Here is a 27116-nt window from a genome sequence, read left to right as displayed (position 1 = left end):
GGCTACATAATTGATCAAAGGTTCAAAAGTAAAATGGACTGTAAGGCCACCTGGGACCAACAGAAGAAGGACGCAGCAGCAGAAAAGGTGTCTGAAAATTACCTTCGCATGAGATAACACAGCATCTATCCATCTCACGGCTTCCTCCTGATAGAGGACAGAATATTTATCCTCCGCTTGCTCGAGTTTGACCATTTGTTTCACACTTTCCTGAATTCAAATATAACTTTCTTAGAGCACCCCTTTAAATATACATAATAGGGATCAGCTTCTCCACACAAGGTATTTCAATACTAGATTAAAACATTAAATGTAAAAAAAAAAGGCCAACTTGGGGGAATTTAAAACTTTTGCACCAGCTCTGTTTATTAGTGTTGGAGATTTAGCTTCAGAGAGCAATGGTGCCAATATTTTACATAAAAAGTGAGAGTTATTTAATATACATATCCACCTCTGATATAACAAATAAGTGCCTCACTGTGGTGGAGGACAAGTCATTTTGCTGTAGCCTCAGATAAAGTACTCCTAAATGTGCCTACAACAAGACATGTTTGTATCCCTAGGCAATAGCTATGTGTTTTGTAAAGTACGTGCAAGTGTGCCCGGGAGTTCTAAAGATAAAAAGCTTATATGTTAACATTATGCTGATATTTAGTATAATATGCTATGTAACGAGGACGTTACTCTAAGGTTAATGAAATTAACCAAGGTTAACTGGAAGCAGCGTTGTCAAACTAGGGGTCTGATTCAAAACACTCTGTCTATGCACAGTGAGGGAAATGTGCATCTCATTTCTATCTGATTTATAAAGCTGTGGTTTTGCAGGGTCCTCTTATAGATTTGAATCATCGCCTACATTTTAGGCATCTGCAAAGACCCCATTTACAATCCTGTCTTTAGTCATAAATGCATGTAGACACTCCACTGACACTTCATTATTTGCACGTGAAAGTGCTGTTTGCACCACAAGCTGAAACCAAGATACTCCTAAAATAAAGCTTTTATGTGATGATCTCAGCTGTGGAAATCAGGAAAAGGAAGAAAAAAAAAGGAAAAAAGAAGGGAAAAAAACCCAATATAAGTTATTCTCCAACAGTAATTAGAGCAAAGCATTTGTCTTCTTTTGCAAGTACTGTGCTTTACAAAAAGAAAACATGGAGACAAAACAAAGGAGACAGACCCACACTATCAGTGTTGCATTTACACAGCGTCTAGCATAGCGTTACCAGAATAATACCACTTTTTCAGCATAAACAGAGCATGTCCCGTCTCCCCTCATAATATTATTTCTTTCCCCTGCTGTTGGTACGGAAATGCCCAAAGGCCATCTCATGTCTGTGCGGCTACTTTACATAATTCTAGTATCTTATTGCGCATCCAGTAGAAAACAAACGCAAAAACACAGAAAGAAAGAGGTCTGCAGCATAGCAGCAGCTACAAAAATCAAGTGACAGGAAAAAAAAAAGAACTCAAAATATATTTTAGGAAATGTCAACAGCTGATCTCTTTTGACACTTCTGCTCCTGCTCCTCTCCTGTGTCACAACAGCCAGAGGGTTGTGGATTAACAGCCGTATGTGCCAACCATAGGGGTCTTTCTAAGTAATCTGGGATCTGTTTAATATTTGCTCACCCCCAGTGGTAAGGCAGTGTGGCCTTTTCACTGTGGGGTAGTCACCACTAATATAGCGGACTGCATTCATGTGGTCCGTTGAAGGTCAGAGCTACATATGACATGAAGATTAAGATTTGAAAATCAGTTCTCTGCAAAAATAGAGACCCTTGCTTTGGGTTCAGTGAGTGAGGCCTAATTAAAATACAGTGAGGCATATTTCATTCTCGACTTAATAACAAAACTACATAGGCTGAGTAGATTATTCAGAGATGACATTGGAGTATTTACAAAAGGCTGCTCTGTAAACCAGGCATGAGTGATAAAGCAGGGATAAAACAACACACACACACAGATGCTGTCATCACTCAAACAAATGTATGTGTTTTGTTTTGTTTTTTGAATAAAGTGGCTTCTCATGAAAACAAATGAGTATCTGCTCACTTTACCAGCAAACAGAGATTACTGTATTATGTTACAGCCTGAATTTGCAGGAACAAGATGTCTTCTTAAAATATATCAACCAACTGTGACCGCCCACATTGTTGACACTGACTAGATTTGCATGCTCTATTCAAAATTTGGCTAAAAGAAATGGCATGCTCTTAATTGTACAAAGTGGACTGGAGTTAATTAACTAAACAAACTTGCATGAATATTGGTGTAAATATGAGTACAAGATAAGAAAAGTGGTCCAACTCAGGCTCAGATGCAGAGGTGTAAAGTGCACCTCTTTGGCCCACATGCTATCGAGCAAAAATAAAGTCTTACTGCTAAACTGAAGAAATTAGCGGGTCACTGCTGAAGTTAAGAAAACTGCAAGCATACTAGCTGATTTGTGAACGAAAGCTATATAAACTGTTTAGCAGCCCAAAACAATTCAAAAGTAAGCAAACCAAGTAAAAATCTTCAAGTTATTACAAACAAGTATTTCTGACTGAAATGAAATTAACAGTGCAAACACAAAAAATACACAGAAACCATGTGTCTGTGTATTTTTCAAACATCCTGGTATGAAAATGTGTGTCAGTGTTTAAATGTTCTTTATAAAATGACAGATTCCGACTGAGCCAAAAGTTCCAGCAGAGAATTGTTTCCTAAAGGCCATGAACTTCTGTTTAAAGGCCAAGGTGTCCTCGCCGACTTAGCGAGATGTAATAAGCTGAAACCGAGTCAATAAACCTCACTGAGCTATCTGACGAACAAGTTACTTGACACACACTAATAAGATTTTGTGTGCGAATGTGAATGTGTAGAAGGAAACGGTGCTTCCAAACAGGGATCGTGGCTCATTGTGGGAAATGACCGGACACTGTGTGGCTGCACAAACCTTCTATCTAAAGTAAACTCTCCCGCTGCCTCAGTCTCACATCCAGGCTGCCATTCTCAAAGCAGATGAAAGAGGGCAGGCTCACACATTCAAAGAGACCTTTATTAAAAGGCTAATGAGAGAACAAGCCGTCATCCCAGACTGAAAATCACCAAATCTGAAGTTTTTGTATAAAGGAAAAAAAAACCTGTCATTACTTAGTGACAACAATTATGCACATATCGACTCAGGTGAAATGTAGTGGGTAAAAAAACAAAATGTGTGGCCAATTTATCTCTCACCCAAACAGCAAACCTGTGACTAGTGGAGAAGACAGATAAATGTACAAACTACCCAAGTGCACTTACAAAGAAAAAGCCTAATTGGCAGCATGGTGCGTGATGTCCTGCAGCTGCTGCAGAACGAAGAGTATCCAAGAGCCGAGGGGAAGAAGGAATCAATAAGTGCACCACAAACGCTTCTGCCTCTTATCACCTTTACTTACTGCATCACTGGGCTGTCGCTAAGAATAGGTTCCTCAGACCAATGTTACACCTACCAGGATGATTAAACCCTGGAAATGCTTAAATGTTTACAACGTTTTCTCGTAATGTGCAGACAGATAACAGACGTAAAGGACATGATTTTACTGAGATCGCTGCCAACACTTAGAGAATAAGATGTAGACATAGCGTTTTAAAACATGAGGTTATAGCCAGCATGCCAATGTCATATTGTCTTTTAATTGCAATACCTGTAATTTTGTGTAGTTCTGAGCTTCTTCACCCCTACTCACCTTGTCAGTCTCTTCTGGAAGCACAGAGATCCAGGAGGAAGCTCAGAGGGGACAGAGCCTTCTCTATTGTTGCTCTTAAATAATGGAATAACTTGCCCTTGCACGTTAGAGAGGCCCCTTCACTGTCCACTTTTAAAACACATCTTAAAACCCATTTATTCTTTGGCTTTCAACCCCAGCGAGACTTCATTTTCCTTTTAGTTTTTCTTTTAGTTATTTGACTTTTTAATTGGTTTTATTTATGTCTTATGTATTTTTATTATTTAGTTACAATAAATACCATTTTTTGCCAGCTGTGAAAGTGCATGTGAAAGCAAATTAGTACTAAAAAGTACATTCCCATTCCCGATCACACTTTGATAATCAGATGCCTAGAAGCTGACATTCAGCCTAGTGAGTCTCAATTGCACAAACCTTAGAAAAATGCAACAATTTTGCTTAGGCGTAAATAGGTTAAGCATTAGATGTGATTTACCGTAGATGTAAACAAGTGCACGGCTCTGTGTGAAAAACAGAAAATAAGTGAATTACAGAAGTGCTGTTATTCTCTGAAAGCTCGGCAGAGCAAACAAGAAAGCAGGCATTATATGAAATTTTAGGCAGAGCCCAGTGTGTACACTGAGCTTCAGAGCATCATGCCCAGACTTTGTAGGAAAGAAAGAGGGGGGGGGGGAAAGACTGATGAAACTGCCATCGGCGTCATTGGAGTCTAAATATAGCTTTGTGCATCTACAGCCAAGTGTTCCCTCTGCAGACTGTCAAATGGCAAACTGAAGGAATAACAGCCATATTAATTGTAAACATATAATATATGTAGCCTTGCAGGTCAGGCCTCCACCTCTTGGCTCGATGCTTTCTGTTCTTCCAAGGTTATTATTTCTGAGAGCCCTCAAGAATCGAGAACCTGGTGTTAGCCAATAAAATGTAATGCAGAGAACAATGCTGAGGAATGACAGCATTAATAATGAAGGAGCTTTATCTTGCTCTCACCACGACCTGCATCTTAAAGCACACAGACACATTCACAGAAAAAGCAGACAGGCATATTCCTCCGCCAACTCAAATTTTCACCAAGCTCCCCGGCAATCAGTCACTGAGACAAATGCGTGCTCGCAAACTCACACATTACTTATTGACTCTCACTCTTGCTTTCTGCACTTTGATGGCATCGCTGCCACAACCCCTGTTTTTCTGCACCATCCCACGCAGAAATCGTTGGACAAAGAGCAGTTAAGGGAGTCTACGCCTTGAGCCTCGGAGGCATTAAAGATGTAGAGGGGCTGAAGAGGATCAAAGTAGGGGCGATGCTGCCACGCCTTCTCCCCGCCTCCATTTCCCTTTGGGCTGGTGCAAAGTTCTCAGTGCCAGACAAAAAGAGTAAAGAGAGGTTCACTTTAAAACTGTGTTAAGTCTTGTGCTGTCTGGTGATAGTGCAGAGACAAAATGTTGCTAACTGAGTGCAGCAACTGCATTTGTGTGTTTTTTAAAAATATAAAACCTCTATGCCACCATACATGGTGACGTGGTGCACTGTTGCCTCATAGCAACAAGGTCCTGAGTTCAATTCCACCATCAGGCCAGGGGCTTTCTGTGTTTGCATCTCCCCATGTTTGTGTGGGTTCACTCCGGGTACTCCAGCTTCCTCCCACAGTCCAAAGACATGCAGTTAGTGGGGTTAGGTTAACTGGAAACACTTAACCATTGTTTCAGTCTATGTATTAGCCCTGCGACAGACTGGGAACCTGTCCAGGGTGTACCCTGCCTCTTGCCCTAAGACAGCTGGGATAGGCTCCAGCGCCCCCCGTGACCCTGAAAAAGATAAGCGGAAGCAAATGGATGGATGGATAATTATAAATAAAAGTATAAATCTGTCATAGGTAGTGACTCTAGATGGTCATGCCCCACCAATACTGTCACACCCATTTTCTTAACTCAAACTAACACATATATCTTTAATTAGGTAAATCATCTTTACACAGAGACACATATTAGCGCTATTTAAAATAATTAAACTAATCAACCTGTTTTGTAAACAATACACACTCCTGAGTTAATAATCACTGTAGGAATAAGCCCAAAGAAAAAAAATACAATGTGGGATATTTAAAGGACAAATTACAGTCAAAGGTTTAATGACAAACTGTGGTTGCAGGTCCCACTTCCACCTTCCACCCTTGTACACTGTACTGTAAGAGGGAAAAAACAATGATAGTCTTTCTAATAAGGGTTTGTCTCAGTGGATCAAACTCTGGTATGTTTTTGGTTGTTTTGTTTTGTTTTTATTTCCTGGCCTGCAGTTTTAAATCGCCATATGCTCAAGAGCTGTTTTCTGATCCCAGATAAATTCATAAAGTCAGTAAAGGTACTTACTTTCATAAGACATCTGTACATTTATCTCACTTGGGTATGTAGGAAAAGTAATTTAAAATTGCCAAACTCCTAATATAGTATTTCTCTGCTCGCTTAATTTTCATGCAGTATGCGCAGTTCCTTTCTTTTCTTATGGCAAATACTCTGTATCATATATATATATATATATCACACACAAACCAAGGAAAGCATATTAGTATATTGCGCCCACTGCATATCACATACTTTACACGGTGACACAAATGGGGAGTGTTGGGCAAAGCAAAAAGCAAAACAGCACTAATCAGATATCCTTATATGCAAACAACCAAAGCACCTTTGAAAAGCTATAGTGCCTACACTCCCAGGGGGTCTGGGCTGTATACAATATACTGTAGAACAAAGCAAAAACGAGTAGGTATCTGCATAACAATTCAGCCCTTAAACATGTACCTGAACACAGCTTTGTCATCTAAGTACCGGGAGAAAAAAAAAGGCTCTACTACAAAGCTTGATATTCAGACATGCTGGGATGGGGGCAGTAAGTGGGAGGATTCCTCTACCTGACTTTGTAGAAAATAACTGGCTTTTTAACAAGGTGGCTTGATTTAAGAATATCATTACTACACTCGTGGGTTTATGTGTATTGCTGTGGATTGGTGTGATAAAGTCAGAAAACAAAACCAGAACCAAACTGGGTTCAACGAGCACCATTTCAGCAAACTATGTGCATGTTTTGGGGAAAAAAGAAAGAGAAACGTTACAAAAAGGTTGAAAGACAAGACCCTTAACTCCACCATACACACACACACACACACACACACACGAGGCAAAACAGTAATGTAGAAGAGACGGCCACTCATTCTCTAACTGTGTTCAATTCCCATTCACCATCATGACGCCTGACAGACAGCATGTAGTTTTTCAGCTGCACGCGAGGGGTACATGGCTGGTACAAGGCACAAACACTGACTACAGACAAACAGACAAGAAAGATATGTTAAGAACAGATATCTCTGCGTTTTCTAGAAGCCAAAACAATTCTGACTTTGATGAAAGAAAAACCTCAAAGCAAAAGCATACTTCTGAAGCATAAAGTGGTTGCAAAAACAATGGCTGGCTGTGACTGAACAGACACATTTATATTCACCCACAGAACCATCTAACCAGAGCGAAGGGCACTTCAGTTGTTTACTCTGTGGATACACCTGAAATCAGCACAGTTCCTCTGGATAACCTCTAATCAAGCCATTGCATGAAATATAGATGTTGTGGACAACCAAAACAAAATTTCTATATTTAATTCAGCAAATAATAAGATCAAAGAGGATGAGGAAGAGTGGCTGGTGAATAAACCATGAGCAGAATGAAGGTGAGGAATCAACACTGTACGCTGGTAGAGCATGAAGGGTGTCACTAACTTAAAAAGGTGAAAACAGTGAGGATTTTACCAGCGATTAACAGCAACACTTCGACATCAGTGCAGTGGAAGACACAGTCTGAGCTGCAACTCATTTCATTATTTATAGATCAATTATTCATACTATTAAGAAGACAACATTGCAGAACCTCAGGTGACATTATCAGATGTTTTGTGAACAACAATCTGAGTATTATGATATAGAGAAGCACCTCATCTCCTCTGAGAAGATTTACATATTGCCCGTAATTTATATGTTATTTTTAAGTAAGAAAAGATTAAAAAAAAATACTTTACATTGCAAATATTTTTATTGTACTTTTACAATTTTAAACTAATGACATCAATGATAGACTTGGTGTACTTTAAAACTGATCAGGGCTGGAATATTCAGTTTTTGTTTTTTACTTTCATGACAAATAATGAAGGATGAGGATTTCTCCTAATATACGCTTAATTTAGGTTTATTAAATTTAGGTTAATTAGTTCATTTAGGTTTTTAAAATGTGTCCGCATTCATAAACAATAACTGGGATGTGGAACAGGAAGTCCTGAATCGAATATCCACTACTGACCGCTGTCCAGTTAGAAGTTTGCAAACTGCAGTTTTCTGACCCATCAACCTACAAAGCGTTTATCTTTTTAAGATCATATTAGATTGTCTGAACTTGCAATCGGCTTCTTCTTTTAAACATTCCTGGTCAGTTCTGCATTGTGTGGACTTCCACCGTCCACTGCAGAGTGAGTTACTGAAGTCATACAGAAAATGAAGAAATGGGAGCAGGCTTCATATTAGATCGCACTTAGCAGGTCTTCACAGCTGCTTCTGGACAGCTCATGTCCCCGTGACACACAGAGCTGGCCCCTCAAGTTATTAGCTTCAACTGTTGCCGACCTGTCATCACAACAGACCCATACTCCTCAAACTGTGGGCTGTGGGCTTTGATGCACAATTCTAATTCAGGCTGAGCTCAAAACAATATTCCAGTTATTTATCTTTGTGACAGTGCTAAATTGCTTAGACTTTCCTTCCAGGCACTACTGTGAAAAACAAGGAAATTGAGCTTTAATGCTGATAAAGATTTAAGCTTTCCCAGTTCCGCTTACAGTATATTTGTGGGCAATGATTTGTTAGTCTGCACTGTTTACGATTTCCCCTCTTCTCTATATAAAACATATCTTATCTTTAAGTATGATCTAAGTAACCTATGAAGCAAAATTAACCCATAAAAGCCCAGACATATTTTCACTGTCAAGAAAACTATATCATTGCTGAAACTTTAACAGGAACTTTCTTCAATCTGTAAAAGGAGGGTGACACCCATAAAAACGTGGGTTCTTATGGGTTAAGATAGACTGCATTCGTATACAGTCACAAACCTCGGATGATACAAATGCAGGATATTTCAGGATGTTTATAAATGTATTTCTTTTAATTGTTGAGGCACCTGCAGGGCATACGACATCATCCTATGACACACTGTAGAGGGAAATGAGGGGAAAGATGCTTTTATGATGTTTAAGCTTGATTCAGATAAATGGATTGGTAAATGGACGGGGGCTATCAGCATCTCATCTTGTTTCTGCTCACGGGGACTATTACAGTTTTTTTTCTGGGGCGAACACCAAAATAACAGCACAGTGATTGTTCGCTTTGATTCTGTAGGTCCTGGGCTTGCTCAATCCTTTAATGTAGCGTGACAGCTACTCCTTTGTCCTCTAGTTTTTCCTTTTCTTTCAACACTGGCGTTTTTATAACTCAGAGAAAATACCAGTCCTGCTGTCTTACCTGTTCAATCATTGCTTTCATTTGAAGTGATATTAAGCATACATGGCCAAGACCTCAGGCATTAATCTAATATGACAAATTCACTGACATTTTAATTTGCTTTTAATAGTCAAACCAGCACACGCTGAAGATATATCTCCTCCTTTACATAGTTTAAATACTGTTACGCTTTGTGGATAGAAGACAAGCGGCTGACTCGCAGTCAGGAGCACCAGGGAAATTTCACGGTGGCCTAGGGTTGTTTTATCCTGCCATGAATGTGAGCAGCAATATTACAAAAGCAGGAATGAGCTGCCCGACCTCTCAGAGTCCACACATCAGCTGTAGCTCTCTCGTGTTTTCCTATAGACTGTATGTTCTCACCGGGCGCGGCTGTGGACATCATGTGAATGCATGCATGCAAGCTCTTTTCTTCTTCAGCAATAGCATAATAGATGGTGAAGTCAAGAGTGGAGGTGAGAGAAACAGATGGAGAATGAATAATCCTCCCTACTGTCTCATTGTCCAGTTCTTGTACAGCTTTTGTATTATTATGGTTACACCTTTTATTTTGAGAGTGAGACAAAGCTTATCAACAGCACTATTCTTTTATACTTTTTAATAATCTACACTACACATCCACTAACACGATTAAAGTGAATTCTTTTAATCAGATAGAGCCAATCTGTTGTGGTGACAGTCCTAAATAACACACAGCCTAAGTGGAATGGAATGGAGCCAAATTCCCAGCCTGAGTTATTGTTGCAGTCTGCCCCGTGGCTGGACACACAAAGAAAGTGCTCAGGTCCAAAAGGGCAGTTAGGCACTTAACCTGCTCACAGATAGCAGAAGCATTACAAGAAGCCAGTAGGTTTACTAAAATCCCCGAGAAAACACTCTCACGCTCTCCAAACACTCTCAGATACTGAGTCTACGTCACCCGTCTCTGCTCCACAATCTCAACAGTGTCGCTGTTTTGAGTAATGTAAGAAAAAGAGTATATAATTATTATTATACAAATATGAGGATTATAGAGACCCTTTTTGAGGCTTGGTGTTTATTGTTTTGATTTTCATGGCCCACTTTCTGTTTAGCTTTTCACCATTCTCTCCAGGCTTGTCTTTAGATGCAGTTGGAGAAAAATTCTTTTAATCATTTATACACAGACTAGCACAAAAATTTGGTAGAAAGAATATGTACGGTTTGTGCAAAACTGTGTCACACAAGTCCTACGCTTCTTTCAAACTCCCTCATACTACACATCTACTCCATTAATCCTACATATATGTATACATTTCTAATACATTCACATACCTTCCCCTTAGACAAAGCCACGCTAAACCATATTCCATTATTCATGAGCCTTGCTGCAGCTAGTATGCATAGTGCTCTTGTCAGTGGGTGTTATTAGCCCACAGAGGAAGCTCCTAAACAACCTGTCGCAGCACTCAGGTCAACTGACGGACTAAGCATTTCTGTCTCGCACACATACACACAAGTGTGTGAGAGTGAAAACGGATCCCAGCATAAAAGACACAGCTGCAAGCTCACAAGAAACGCACACTGACACTAGCTATGATTATGTTACTACTACTAGATTTTAACATTTAGGGATGCAGTGGCTTTGACTTTAGACCATTTATTCTGTGTCAGTGCACATATTACAGTTTGTCCTGCCTCTAAGAATCGGGTGTTACAGCTCATAGAGCGCCACATACACTAAAAAAACCCGTACAAAACTTGTCAAAGATCATAAGGTTAGACTGTATATTAGTATAATGGCTAAAGTTGTTCCTAGTTACCCTGACCAGGGTCAGCTTCAAACTACATACTTGGAAAATATGACATATTAATATATATATTTTTTGTGATTTTTAACTTACCCCCCTCATTTTTCTGTCATTACTCTTGCAACCCCTAACACTTAGTTCAGCTGTGCTGTGACAGAGCAGATAAAAAGAAAGAGCAGGAGATTATACTGCATGCATCAGAGGAGTTACATGGCAAGACAGAACTACGAATTAATGTAGACACTGTATACAGGCAAATTTCACATTCCACCTCATATAGTGTATAGCTAAGAAAAAACATTCAAATTATTTCAGTACCAATAATTGAAACATTAAAGAGAAGGCCAGGATGATAGACAACAATATAAAAAGTGAGAAATAGCTGTGCCTACAACAGACAGCTTTTGATGTGGTGGCTGAGCTGATATAGCCAGTGGACAGTCCTTGCACCCATTTTCCTGAACACAATAACAGATGAAGGACTGAATGCAGTAAGGCACTACTGTAATGGCATAATGGTACCATTTACTTCTACATGCTGATCATTTAATGGCTTTGTGTTGTCAATTCAAAAACTGCAGTTTACAGATAAAGCATAAAAGGTTCACAGAATTAGAGCCAAACCACTGAATTTCTGCACTCGAATGTGAGGCCTCTTACACTAAATCAGTTTTTTTGTGAACTAGTTTTCTGTCACACATCGTCACAAATTTGAGAAAGGTGGTTTGTTCCACTCTGAAACACTAAATGTCACAAAGATCGAGCTTTTTTTTCAAATATAATAATGCATTTTCTGTCTAAAAATAGTGGGGGGGGTTTCAACTCCTGTGAAAAGACAGAAGATTAAATAAACAGATGATCAGACACAGAAGCAGGCACATGCATGCGAGCATCCCTACACACAAAATTACACGAGGAGCATTATTCATGCGACGGGACGCCCCTAAATGAAACCATGTGTGTAAATGTCATAAGCAAATGTCAATAGCTTTTTGAGGCCTGTCCTGAGGAAATGGAGGCAAGCATATGGGCTTGGAGGACTCATATGTACCTTCATTTTCTACTATTTCATCTAGTCTGAATCTGATTTGAAGACCTCATCTGCTCATGTGATGAATTAAACGACACATGGCGGGGAACTTTTTACAAGCAGCAAGCAGAAAAAAATGACAGACAAAACCACAAGAGAAAAATGGAAGAAAACTCCTGCTTCTCTTGTTCATATGATGATATACACTATATGTGGAAGAGTGCATGAATGAAGTAATATAAACAACCTGTAAACATATGGCATTCACACTGTTTAGATCCAATGAGAAAACAAGGCTCACTAAGAACGCTAGCTAAATATAGTAGCTAAATGTAGCTATACCTGCCAGGCCTTAGACCGATCTCAACCCAATACTTCTGTTTAAAAAGTTTCAAAGAGTATGTACCTCAATGTAGGAAGCAATTCTGGGGTACACCCTGTAAGGCCCGAGTACGTGGGACAGAGGGGTGGTGCAAGGAAAGCTGGTGGTCACAGCATGGCTCACGTCTGGCATAGAAAACACGTTGAAGCCAAACTTCTCATACAGCTTCTGCAGATCTTCATTTGGCTTCTCTTCACCCTCACACAGGATGCTGCCCACCACGTAGCGGCACTTCTCTGGTGGCCTCTGAGTGCACAGAGAGAGAGAAAAAGTGAATATACAGCATATGATGCATGTTCAACCCCATTTCAAGCCCTTTAGTGTAGAAGGAGTAAGAAGTCGTGAGGTTTCAGCTGGACGAAAGACAAAAAATAACTGATCTCAGGGTTGGTATTAATCAGCCACGCTCACATAGACGACTTTTTCTTAGCCGAGTAAAAAACAAAAGGTCAATATTTTGTGATATATTACGATTATTACAAGCAGTGCTTTAAAGTATATGAAGAGGCCCAGTGCAGTGAAAGGGAGCGAGTTGGAGGATGCAATCTGTATGTTGGGATTAATGCTGCATCAACACAGAACTACACACGTGTGCAAGTAAAAATAGAAGCCATTTGACTGAAACATGTTGAGACGTTGCACCTTCATATAGCCCGAAGTGTCTCTGGACAGAGGGCTGCCAGCTCCGGTGAACATCTTACTCCAGATATCCAAAAGCCAGATCACATACACGGCAGTCCAAATTGTATATGTGCTAAAAACGATGCCCATAACGTGGGCAAGATATCTTATTTTTATACCGGGCTACATGCAAAAATGATTTGAAATATTTCAAGTGATAACTAAATAGGATGTTTTGTCTTGCATGAAAAGCATTTATTAATAACAGGGCTCTCCACACAGCTAATTTACTTCCTCTGAATTCTGAAAATATTATACAATCAATTTGATGAGTAATATTGTAATATTTCTAGGTTCAGCTACAGAACATCACCCCTAGAACTGGCAGAGACTGTCTGTCTTGTCTTATGACATTTGAGGAGAGCAGACACAAACTGACAGGATGGTATGATCTCCCTCACTTAAAGGCCTTTCTGCCAACATTATGTCTCTTAATGTGCCCACATGTCTGCATGCAGATGTGAGATAAGCACAGGAACAAACACTGAGTGAGCTGTCAGTCAGAAAAGGATCTGACAACGGATCTCCCACTCACATCCGCTTGTAAACAGTTTGCAGTTTGTCTGCTGCAGAAGGAGAGTGGGAGCTGTGGTTAAAGGGCCATACCAGTTTGGGGGTTTTTTTCCCCAGTACATTTTATATTAACTGCCCTTTTTTGATGAGCGTTGTCACTGTATTTTAGATGCCCGAGTCTAAGTTTTCAGCCATGTGTAAAATAAGTTGTAGTTTAGATTAAAATTCCTAGACATGAGGAAACTGCCAATAATGATGATGCTGCCTTACTGCGGGAAATGTTATGCAGAACAACAAACAGGCTCTTTAGAATGAGTGCAATTCTAATGGTTCCCATTAATTCCTGTACAGTATAAAAATAACTTGCAGAGACACATAAATAATGTTATGTCAAAACAACTGGATACAAAATAGAATATTCACTGTGGGAAATTACCCGATTCAAGGGCATTTTAAATTGCTGCCATGTGACTTTCATAACACAGTGAAATCCAGAAAGCTGATGAGAAAAGCAGGATTTGCAAGTAAGTTCAAGTTTCACAAGTAAGTTTAAGTGACTCCTATCAAATGGGTTAACACATGCAAAAAAACAAAGCAAAAAAACAGTATAGTGTTTAAGACCTGCTGCTGGTTTCTGCTCTGTGACAGTGGATGTCTGTGGAGGGCTGGCACCGAGGGGGCACAGATGGAAGACACTCATCTTCATGTCCCTGGCATCCTTGCATAATTATCACGTCTCAACACCACAACGTCCTCTTCTTTTCCATTTCACTTCTCACATTCGGAGCTATTTTTTGACCACACTGCTACTACACTGCGCCATCGCTGCTGTCTTACTTTGTTCATGCAGCAGCTTTTGTGTTGTAATTCAGCATTTTTGGTTGGGTGAGATAAATATATTTCAACACACAGACCCCTCAACCATCCCTCAACCATGGGTGCCGCTCGCATGCATGTACCATGTGGGTAATAATAATGACTGACACGTCTGTTTGGGATGAGCAGATAATCTTTACTGTCACATGACACCATGTTCAGTGGTGATTCAGAGAACATAGATCACCTGCTTTTGACAGGGAATTATTCATACATGGCAGCGTGAGATACACTAGATCTATTTACAACGAAGCAATGAGTCACCGCAAACACAGGGAGTCACAATGCCTGCGTTAGCAACATCACAGTGAATTGTCGCAACAATGTAACCATTTAAAAGCCTAGTAACATATGAAGGAATGTAATTACTAGTTACCACATATTACTGGCACAAAAGCAAAAACACTGACACTAGGAACCATGCTCTCCCTTTAGTACCTGCAGATTGACAACCAACAAATATTCTGATGGCTCAAGAAGCTGTAACACAGCAGCTGTTGCTGGGTTTAGGGTTTTGTCAGTGTGCAGTTTCTCTTTCTTGAAATTATTTGGACAAAAAGGAGCTTGTAACATTTTTTTTTTTGCCAGCTACAGCATGTTTTCAAGCATAACAACACTAGTCTGTCAGTCCATAGTCAAAACTTTAAAAATAGGCTTGCCATCACAACTTCTACTGCAGACAGCAGGTGGAATCTATCTAGAGCGAAATCTATCAAGTGTGACCATGTGAATTTCTCTTTGTGGCTTTTAGTAAAATCCTTTTAACTATTGTTAGTTTGTCCTGAAATATAAGGTGATTCTAACCATTGGGTGATTTTCCAAGAACCTTATCTTCACTTAGTTTTTAAAATCATTCAGTAAATCTTTGCACCATAAAGATGATACACTGCTTAACATAGGCACATGAAAGTGGACATAAGATCGTCCGTGTGCAGAAGTACTCTTGTCCACAGCCACAAACGATTTATGAAGATGCTAAATGTAAGCAAAAAAGAAACAGTCATGCACACAAACTACAAAAATAACACCTCCAACAAGGTGAGATAATGAAAAGTGCAAACAACCTTTTTTCCCAATTTTATGTGGTGCAGTAAATGAAACTCTTCAGATAAGTAAAACATTAATTATAGCTTAAAAAATATATTAAATTAAAAATTAGATGAATAAAAGAGCATTAATACGATGTGTCGTGTGAACATGATTTCCTCTGTAGCGTCTCTCCTCTATCCAAATGGATTTATGTGCAGGGATTGGCCTGCATCGCCCTCTGTCCTACATGGATGCATCAAATGTATGGGCTGTCAGCACGGCTTCTGTACAAAGCTACTCCCTGTCAACACTGGTGGTTTATGATAAGACAAAACAATAGCCATTCAAACACAGAAGGGATAACAACACCCCTCCCACGTACGGCCTTTCTTCAGCGTCTTATATCTCGCCATCTCTCATGCTCTCTGCACTGATAGACTAGAGTGCTAGCCAAACCAGTAGTTCACTAATGATATCATTCAGGGCTCTAGCTATCATTCACATCCCACACAGCAACAAGAACAAACAGCAGCTCTGACTGCATCTCATCTCTGCTTCCCTTCAGATAACACACCCCAGAAACTACAGGCAATTAGGAGAGGGAGAGTAACACCACTCCATGTACTTGACTTGTCTTGGCTTCTCCGCCACAGCTGTTCAAATGTCCGAAAGGCAGAAATTCTTCACCTCCGTCCACACTGCCAAAGCTGTGTTTTTGAAAGACCATTTCTCACAGGTAGCTGAGGAAACGCCGACTGTGGCTTTTTGATTGGCGGGAGTGAAAAGCAAAGCGGTAGATAATGGCAAGACTGTGGTGCTTTTACCTTGGAAAGATATATTATGTTTCGGTACCGAGCTGTAGAAACCCAATTTACTTAAAAGTGGCTTGTAAATGTGTGTGTTTTTATGTGTGTGCAGCTATCGATATAGGCTTATAGATAGATATAGATCTTTCAGCATAACATGAGCATTATCAGCCATAACTACTCTTTATTGATTTTCCCTGATTTTCTTGCTAAGGGGATGAGTGTGGCTAAACTCTCCCAACGAGAGAATGTCCTCTAAGGGGTAAAAGCGCTATTGGATCCCTTCACGGTAGAGGTCAAGGTTTCAGGTTTTCCTTTAATTTGCCAGTTGTTTTGTACATATAAGCCAGCTCTCTAAGGACCAGTTGAGAGACAAAGTAATTTCAAAAGCAATTCTTTGCTTGAGGCTACAAGGGTTCTTTTTTGATGGATGAGTGCTCTCCAACAATACAAAAGCACAGCTGAGAGAGGTAATTTTTTATTAGCAGACACGTAATGAGGATTTACTTTCTTCATCTTGCTTGCTCTTAGCCCCGCATCTCTAGCCTCCTGGCTGTCAGTGCTTTGTATGCACTGTTTCCAGTGCGGGGCGCTTTGTAATTGGTCATTTCTGAAGTGTCAGCAGGTTAGGGAGGACTGGGGACAAACACGCCAAGGAGACAACTCTCTACCTTGCTGCAGCATAAAACAAAGGATCACAATAAGCATGCCATGCTCTGCTTAATCCAGGATTACCACCACAGTCATTAAGGCAAAACTGGAAAGCTTCCACTCACCAAAATGTAAATCTAAAATGTAAACTAAGAGGGAAGGAGTGACTAACATTGCTCGGTTTTTAAATAAGCTATATAAACCCTGTAAAGGCAACATAGCAGCACAGCTATGAGCTGTGAAACAATCATTTAAATAAATAAATACATCATTCTTATTTCATGTCAAGTTTGCTACAGCACAAAACTAAGTAGTGTCACTGAAATTAGTGCTGAAAAATGATAAGACTTAGAGCCAAATGCGACATGTTTGCCCTTCATGCTCTTGTTGGCAAACTGGGTTTTGCCATCGTGACAGAACGGAGTTAAAGAGGCTGTGATAGTACAAGGTCCTTTTATTGCACTGCAGCCAACAAATCTGAAAATTTGGACCCTCTTTAAAGCACTATGCCATCTTCAGATCAGTGTCCCCAGTGAAGTATGACAAGGAGGAAATGCGGCATTCATAAAGAACGCCCCAAGTCTGTGTAAAGCAGATAACAACCACAATCATATTTCATCTATGGTTCAACTGGATCGGATAAATGTATCGCGGGTTTTGCTGGGGAGCTCTCTCTTTCCGCTCAGTGGTTCACGGGATCATTTTCTTCCCGTATGTGGAACACTGAGCCAGATGGTTGTTTAGGGCACTTCAAAGAACAAGCAAAGAACCTGACACATGGGGAGAAACAAGAACTGGAGACTACAGGATAGGCAATTTCTCAACAAGAGCTGTCTTTCACCTCAGTGTGGCAGAGCGATAACCCGTCTCAGCTGAGTGGAAGCCATTCGCCCCCCACAGGCAGATGAGACGGCAAAGACAAAGTCACCAGGAAGGAAATTGAAACTTGCAAGGCTGCACAGCACCGGGACCACAGGTATGCTGTGATGGGCTGTTAATTATCGCAAAAGTAAAGGAAGCACACATATCCAACTAAAAAAAACAAAGAACTGTGCCATTCATTTTACAATTTAGGCACAAAGCAAAAATCAACCATCATTAAGAAAACTGAGTGATTTAGCATTAGACTATTTAATATTGGATCAAAATCACTTTTTGAACTGAAAGCTCAAAATATAAAAATGTCCTCAAATTTAAGTGAGCCCTAAAGCATCCAAATCAGATTATACATCCAGTGATGTGATGTTGTGTGGGCCCCAGTGGCCCTTTAAGTCAGGAGCCAAAGGAAATCCATTTTTCTGTCTCTCTTGCTTTCACCGAGTGCAGCTCTGTCCCTTTAGGCTGTGCTCAGACTTGGTTTGTAATTACACATGGCATCCTGGGAGCACTGGCATGTATAATTACTGGTGAGGATAAGCACCCTGCTGGAGGCAGGACACAGTTTTCCCTCACACAGTTGTGGAGCTGGTTTACCACTCCAAGGCCAGCTGGACACTGTGTGGCACTCATCAAGCGAGATGTAACAGAGTTAATCTTCCCTAATAGGAAATATGAATGAATCCACCCCCTCATCCCCAAACATGCTTAGCTCTTTCTCTAAAAAATGTTCAACTCTATTCCTCTACCATCTTTCTCCATGTCTTGTCTAATAAATATTCAGCTCTGTAATCCAATATCCTGTGTATCCCGGCCTAAAAAAAGCAGATGCGTGAAATGACGAGATGGATGGTGCAGAAGATTCAAAGACATTTTTCACCCTCTTGTTTCACTGACTAATCTGAACATGTCAGTTTATTGAGTTAAAAAAAGAGTAAAACAGTTTGTGAAGACAGCCGAATTGGGGGGGCACAAGCGGTTCTCCATTAAACCGATTCCATCTGGATTGCTCCCGTTCTCGAATTTCAGAGTCTTTCTCGGTCCATAAAAATTAATGTGGTGTTTTACTACAGGGAGAGCTAGCATGTCCATATCCTTGCATAATATTGGCTTGAAGACCTGCGGGACCAGACTCCAGGGTATGAGCGTATTTATTTCTCGTTTCATATCCACCTTTAAAAGCGGCAACCCCTTGCCAGAAGCCCCTCTTTCATGTTGTTGCTGTTGACAGACAGACAAGCAGCAGTAAAATGCTAATAAATCTGACTGGGAGTGAAGCGATGCTCGGCGCTCTGATCTGAAATTCCGATTGATGAATTGGAGCAATGCGATGCTCTCAAGGTGAGTCAGACTACCAATTTATACCCCTCTTCCAAGGCACTTCCACACCTCTCACTGCCACTCCCATATATGTCTACACATGACATTTCATTTTCTCCTCCTTGTCATGGGGAGCCATGAGTGGGTTTGCTTCGGAGAGCTAAAACAAAGTGGGAATTCAGCAGATCAGAGGATGAACCAAATAGCAGCTCTACTTGAGATTCAATGCTTACACAACATGTTATGAGTGTCACAGCCAGCTGCATTTGCTATGTAGCTCCTTTACATATAGTCAGATGGCATTATATTTAAAGTAAGCCATAAATTCGTACTGTACACTAATTTTACTGAAGGAGTGAAATTGCATGCAGTTGTCCCTCAGTAAACTACTTCTGGTAACTGTAAGTACCTCCGGTAGTTTACTGCTTTATCCTTCATGACACGTTGGCCTCGGAGCACTCGCTGCTGCCCACTCTTGTTAATGAATTCTGCTCTGGAGATTTCTTGCAGACAGGCAGCCTGCTTGTAGATTCTTTACTCGCTTCCATGCTACAACACAAGAAAGGGCTACAACTACAAAATCCAGTGATTTAGTCTGTGCTTATTCAATCTGGGATCGTGTCATGGAGCTTATGTCAAAGCTCTATTACAGAAGATCCCGAGGGAACTCTCTGCCTTCGATTGTTAAGTCCAGCCGTGTAGGGTCACTGTGCAGCTGACTGACACCTGAGAGCCAAACGGTGATTTTGGAATTCGACGTTCAATCCTTCAAGTTTGTTGCAATAATAAGTTAAAGTAAGACCAAGCAAACGACTGTATAGACGTAAACAAGCAACAGAGACGTCTTTAATATACAGTCAAAGAGCCTTCTGACTTGCCACATATACAACTCAATATATTCCACTGCTATAACAGAAGCCTGCTATTTTACGTAGTCAGTTTTGAATCCACATTTTCAGGGCACAGACCCCTTCTAGCTTTCATCATCGTCATTAAACAGGCACCGTATTTCAATCTGAATGCAAGGTGAATGCAGAAGAATCATCGAAAACCAGCCATGCCCTGGAATAGAGAGCCGGGAGTGAAAACCACTGGAGTAATGTGTCATTGTGACCGGCCTCTCAAGCAGGTATGAAATCCAATTTTATTTTAATTTGATGAAACTCATTTTGACTGATTGAATAATAAGAGGCTGGGCTGAGTCACACTACTTATGCCATTATAATAAATTGAGTATAAAGATCAATTGTGGTTTTGAGGAAGCACCTTCCTCTCACACAAACTCAATTTCAATGCTAATAGTGCCATCTAGAGTCCGTCAGTGTGCAGCTTAGCGTGTTCAGTAGAAAGTAGTAAGGAGATTAATGAGTACTAATTCATAACAATCAAAGTAAATACTGGGTAGTTTAAAATACCTTCTTACTGATTTAACTAAGGAGTGTCAGGATAGTAAGTGCATAAGATTATAAGATTCTGCATCTCAGCTGTGCTCCAGACATTACACATGGACTATCCTCTTTATTATCATATTCCAGATGTGGTCTTTCCTGTTTTTTACATGTAAACTGACATTTATTGCACAATTTAAATTTATTATTTATTAAACAGCTTTGCTGAAAAAAGAATTATCTCTACTGTAAAACCCCCAAAATGACCTAACTTAATATTAATTAGTGCATGTGCTTTATGTATTGTTCTTTTTAATGGTGGCGGATGGGGGAAGTGAAGTTTACTTACCAGCACTTTAATCATTCAATAACGCAAAGTTTTAACAAGTTAGATTAAATGTGATTTTAATTAACTCAAGCATAATAGACATTTTTTTAATGCCCTGATATAACACAAAACTATGAAACAGCATATTTTGAACAAGGTAACAGATTCACTGCCTTCTCTGGATGCGGGCCAGTTATGCTTAACGCCCAAAGATCCGTTCTGAGCCAGGAAAACCCCTTAGAGTCTTGGCAGTTTCACACGGATAAGTACATAGTTTCATTCTTGTGAATGCGTGTGGTGGCTTTTAAGGTGTGTGTGGCTTAAGCTCATCGTGGCTTGTTGCTAGCCAAAAGCTAAACCCAAGACATTAGCCATTGATGACTTCCAGCCTGTGTTCACACTCAGCATTACTATTGAAATATTCATTAAAGCACTGTTATGGTAGCTATGCAGTACACGACACACACAAATTACAACAAAAAGCCAGTTAAACTAATATATAATTTGTATTAAATATAAAAATCAGTAAAATTAACATATTGTTCCTTTTGCACAGTATGTTTTTTGACTTCTCATACTTTATATTACTATTTCATTTAGGTATAGCATACTCACAATGAGAATGTGTTCAAGCATATTTGTTTTAAAGCCAACTTATTATAACTTATAGTGGAAGGCCACGCTATCAAAAGGAAAATAAGAGTTGCAGTCAAGTGAAAGAGAAAGTTTGCACAGGAAGTGCAGCCCTATCAAAAAATAAGTAAAGTCCATGATTCTGTAGCTTGTAGAACCACTTTTAGCAGCAATAATTTAAAGTAATCATTTTCTGCATGTCTTTATGAGTCTCTTACAGGTTTGTGAGTCCACTCTTAAATCTGGACCATCTGGACTTTGATCTGGTCATTGCAGGACCTTGATTCTTTTCTTTTTCAGGTATTCTGCTGTGCTCGGGATCATTTTCCTGCTGCATGACTCAGTTTTGGCCAAGCTGCTGGACCACTGTTGTCACATTTGACTCTAGAATACTTTGGTAACGTATTCTTAAAAGCTTATTTGAGGTATTTGTGCTTATATGCCAAACATCTCCACTCTGGTCTCGTCTCACCAAAGAACTTTAAGAAGTCTTGTGATTTGTTCTGAACCTAAACAGCACTGCCATACTCTTTTTAAAGAGAAGAGCCTTTTTATCCCTCCCAAACAGGCCATACTCGTTCAGTCTTTTTCTAATTGTGTTGTCATAATCTTTAATAATTAACATGATCACTGAACCCTGTAAAGTCTGAGATGTAGCTCCTGGATTTGTTTTTAGAATTTCTTTGAGCATTGCATTGTCTGACACTGGTGTCAACACCTGTGAAGACTGGCAGCGGTCTTGAAAGTTCTCCACTAGTGATTAATATTTTTCAATGTAAAATGATGGACTTCAAATTATTTGGAAATAGCCTTTTAATTGTTCCCAGATTGATGGACAGCAACAACTGCTTCTCTAAGATCATTCCTCTTTGGCACTGTGCTAACCCACACCTGAGGGCTCCAGAGCGGCAAACTGTCAAAAGTTCTGCTTCCTGATAATCAGTTAATCAACTGCATTCAATGAGCATCACCTGCCTGCCAACTAACCATTTATATTCCTTGGGAAGAATTAAGGGTGTGTGCAGAGTCCTGTGAACATTTTCTTTTTCACATGACTGTAGCTGCCGATTATACCAGGTGTAAATAGTTTCCTTAAGTAAAGTCTAAACAGCTAGCAGTAGCAACTAATAAAACTCATGCAATAAAAAAGCAGTAAAAAAAAAACTATAGCTCTTTCACACAGATTAACTGCATTACAATTTAGTGTCCTGTTTGAAAACACCCTTTTTTAAATGCATTACTGTTAAGTAGAATTTCCAGCAAAAGTTAAGCCATGTGGCACCTTTTGCCATTTTTGTTTACTCCTGCGGCTGGTGGTGAGTAATCAGAATGTCATGTCACTCTGAAAACAGTAAAGAGTCATGGGAATTATGTTGCTCCATTGACAAAGAGTCAGGTCAAAAAGGGATTGAAAATTTGCACCAAGAACCTCAAACCTGTCAGTTAAGTTCAAATACTTGCCTACTTAATTTACTCCAGTAAAGCCTAATTCCTCATCACACTGCTTTTTTCCAGCTGCAAGAGTCATGGGATCTATATAGTAATCTCTGTGTTCTGTAGACACCCTATGAGCCAGACTCTCCACAAACTCCAGCACCAGCAAAAAAGTTTTAAAAGCTCTTCAATTAGTCTTCCCCCAGAACTTTCCACTGGCATGACTCACAGTCAGAGCTTCTACTAAAAGACTTCAGTTAAAAAAGGACAGAGAAAACAGTGGGTGTAAGCAGAAATACAGACAGTTATGCTGTTGTGTCAGATTCTTTATTCTATAAAGGGAACTGAATTGTGATCTGGCCATATAGAAATTCTGCAACTCTTACACACATGCAGTGACACTGCTCCTTGTCCACCACATAGACTGAAGTTGGGTCAAATGCCTCTATTTTGCCACACTGTTTGTCAGCTAGGTCAACTCGTCCAACAATGTACACTCACCACTCACCTTCCTTACTCTGTGTCAGCAGGACTGACACAATATAAGCAAACAGAGCCTAAGTGTTAGTTTTTCTAAGCTATATATAGAAAATAACTTGCAACTGTGAAATTTCATCAAACTGCACAGTGTTTGCGCTGCTCCCGTATCAGCTAGGAACTCAATGAACATTCCCATCAGCTGTTGAACAGACTCTTTTTGTTGACTAAAAACACAACTCGTGATGGCCAGCAGTATGTGGAATGAAAGCAGGAAATAACCGCAGTTCTCAGCTGAGGAATGACCCGGTTATGCAAAATATGGATCTGGATCGAGATGACAAAAGGATATTCATTGCTTCTTTTATCTGGATTGTGACTGTAATGTAATTCATTTAGGCTACAACAGAACCCGCTACATTTCCAGACATCTGTCAGCTTTTCCTAGACACATGTGAAGAGGCTGTGTTTGCCCTTATAGTCAGGAGTCTGGTTACCATTTCTGAGTCAGAAACAGGCAAATGCCAAAGTGCCCTGGAGCCACAGATGAGAGGGGAAACAATATCAACAGTGCAACGTGGCAATGAACAGCTGACTGGTTTCATCATTCAAGCTCAGTTACTTTAAAAGACAGCTCGTATATTAAAGCCATTGAGCTACACATAGTAAATTACACTGAAATAAATCTGCTTACACAGTTCAGTGCCATGAAAAAATATGAATAAACAGTATTTAGAGCGAAAGGATTAGTTTATTATCCAAAAGGGATCAGTGGCCACTTAACAACTTAGCCGATGTTTCGTAGTTTTAGTAAAATATTTACATTTAAAGCAAAAAATGCCAACATAAGCATTTTCCAATGACAGGATACGGGATACACTTGTGACTTTGGGATACTGCATGGAGAAAAGAATTCAATTAAAGATATAACTGTAGCTGCTGGGAAATTGTGAGGTGATTTTAGAGACAATACAATAATCCTACACATACTGACAATACTGATAATACTTTTAAATATAAAGGCAATTTTATAAAATGATAACATGTCTATTTGTTCATTGAAGGTAGGAGCTTTTTGAGTGATAAAATTAAACTTATAAGACTTTCTTACTGGAAAGTTTTGTAACACAGGCTTTAGTCAGCCTTAGAGGAGTCTCTTATACTGCATGGATGCTATATATCTGATCTGTGCTGCTTTGTTTTGCGTGCTAAATGTTTTACTTACTAACACATTATAAACTGGTCACAAAAAAGACAATTTATGAAGAAAATAACCAGCAGTTATTGAAGCCATGGTCATATTTCACTTTTTTTCAGGGGTATTGTTAAGTACACTACACAGACAATCACAGCTCAATGGTAAATGATGCAACAGCTTTAAGTCTAAGTTTTAAATATACACTGTGAGCCTTTGAGTGGCCTTTAGGACTGTGCAGGTCAGCATATCTTACTGGCTGTAATATCTTATCTGCTAACAGAGTACACTGGATTTCGATGTTATGTCACGGGGTCAAATGTAAATACACCTTCAGTGCTGTGTAGTTAAACATTACGGTAACAGGTGCTACGTCTCAGGGTCTCACCTGCTTGGGGTCATCGTAGAAGACACCGATGGCGTTCAGCTTTGGCCCAATGCTGCAGCTTTCAGTGTAGGCTGCCCCGCAGTCCTTGTATGGTCCCTCTTTAAACTTATAAGCAATGGTGACATTTCTAATGGGAGGCGGCCCAGTCTTAATGACAATGTCTGACAGGACCCCCGAGTACAGCAGTAAGCCCCCCACCGTCACAACCAAGCACAGCAGAAGGACAATTATCAGCAGCAGCAGAAATAAATCGGACATGGTCTCTCAAAGCAGTACAATAGCTGCAGTCACTGCAAAATCTGGGGCTAAACGTCCTCCTCCTGGTCACTCTCACACCGACGCTGTCGTCCAAATGACTCAAATGACACGGCACAAGAATCTGGACTATTCAAAAGTCAGTGCTGAATTGTTTTTTTTCTGTGTGTTTTTTTTAAGCCGAAATAGCTACACGAAGTCCAAGCACAGCGGAAAGCTAGTTATTTCCCCAAACAAAGGTACACGCTTCCCGGTCAGACCAATCTTATTCACCTCGGGGGGAGGCGTTAATGTTTTATTTAAAGGACTTGTTGGTATTTGTAAATTACGTCTGTAAAATATCAAATAACCGTATAATACTTAATACTAAATGAATATTACTCCTACTGAGCTTCGAAAATCCTGCTTGGACGCAAAGAAATACTCATTATTATCAATAGCACCCCCTTTCTATTAATATGAACAAGTCTAAAAAGTAAAAAAAAAAAAAAAAAAAAGATTGATAAATAAAAAACTGAAATCACTTTCAGTATCTTGTATGTTTGGTCTTTTTAGCTATTCACGGGTTGTCAGGGCTACTTTTAGTGACAGTGTAGTCAAACATTACTGCTTCATAGTGTGACAACGTTCAGGAAACCGTGTAAATTCCAAAATACTCAGCCATATAAAAAATACATGTAAGCAGTATTTGGTGGATAATATTATTACAGTATGTGCAGGCATACCAGAACAAGTCTGGAGTACTATTTGGGACAGGAGTGATGTGACAGAAAAAACCCCAAAACAAAACATCTTCACATGGGTGTTTTTTGCACACATTTTAAGATGGACTGTTTTCCCGCTTGTCACAGAAAACTACCAAAAACAACACAAGATGATGTGTACACTCACTATCAGATTAGAGGTCCTCAATGCTTATTTAGTTGCTGGGACCAGAAACACAAACCATGTTTAATCTCCTCAGTGCTATCAGCTCTAAACCACTTAGATCGTGAGTATGAATAGAATAGAATAGAATAGAATAGAATAGAATAGAATAGAATTCAACTTTATTGTCATTGCACATGTCACAGGTACAGGGCAACGAAATGCAGTTTGCATTTCGTTGAAGTGTGACATGAAGTGTGACAAGTTATCATTGTTTGGCAGATCAATGTGCTGCAGCCAGTTTTGGTGTATTGTTCCATTTCAGTCAGCTGCATTTTGGAAAGCATCTAATTTATCACATCCTGTTCACATCACATCCTGTTTGCTAACTCTTTTTGTTCCTAATTTTATTTATTTACTAGATTCATGATTAGAAGCAGAGAAATGCTGATTATATTTCAAAAGCTAAGCTTTCTTTTGTGTACCTCTCATGCTGTTTTCAAGTGTTGCTGATGGAAATTTTGTAATATAGCGCATTAAGATATAAGATCAACATTGTTGAAATAAAGGCCGCTACATAAAAATGTGTGCTGCTATCTACTGAAATAAAAATGTTAGTTTTAAACTACACGGAATAGACCCAATAAAACTAGCACAAAGGCACAATTTCTATTTCCTTGGTGATGTGTTAAATAATAAATTGTGCATTGGACCTGTAGCGGATTTCTCTCCTCCTCAGGTATTTTAACAGAATTCATGCCATAATGTATTCTCAATAAAAACTCTGCTATAACCCTGCAAAAAAGGAGCAGAGAACTCTTATACATTCATTCAAAGCTGTGTCTGTTCTTTGTGAGGTGAAACCTTCCCCAAAGCTATCACGTCATATTTCTCTAATTATCATGTAATACAACTTTAACGTTAAATTCTGTGCTTTTATATCA

The 27116-nt window shown here is 39.6% G+C and overlaps 1 protein-coding gene across 1 annotated transcript in view; it reads right to left on the bottom strand.

The window, feature by feature from the left end:
* The window catches only part of tex264a (testis expressed 264, ER-phagy receptor a), a 73581-nt gene extending 48013 nt beyond the window's left edge, over positions 1-25568 (bottom strand). Inside the window, exons 1-2 of the mRNA XM_031757129.2 lie at positions 25051-25568; positions 12480-12701 (exon numbers count right to left, since the gene is read on the bottom strand). Coding sequence (XP_031612989.1) covers positions 12480-12701; positions 25051-25308 — 480 coding nt within the window. The 5' untranslated portion in view covers positions 25309-25568. The remainder of the gene's footprint in view (positions 1-12479; positions 12702-25050) is intronic.
* Positions 25569-27116: the final 1548 nt, after the last annotated feature.

This window comes from Oreochromis aureus, linkage group 5 (genome assembly GCF_013358895.1).
Source record: "Oreochromis aureus strain Israel breed Guangdong linkage group 5, ZZ_aureus, whole genome shotgun sequence".
Classification (NCBI taxonomy): Eukaryota; Metazoa; Chordata; class Actinopteri; order Cichliformes; family Cichlidae; genus Oreochromis; species Oreochromis aureus.
This window is presented reverse-complemented; position numbering and strand designations above follow the sequence as displayed.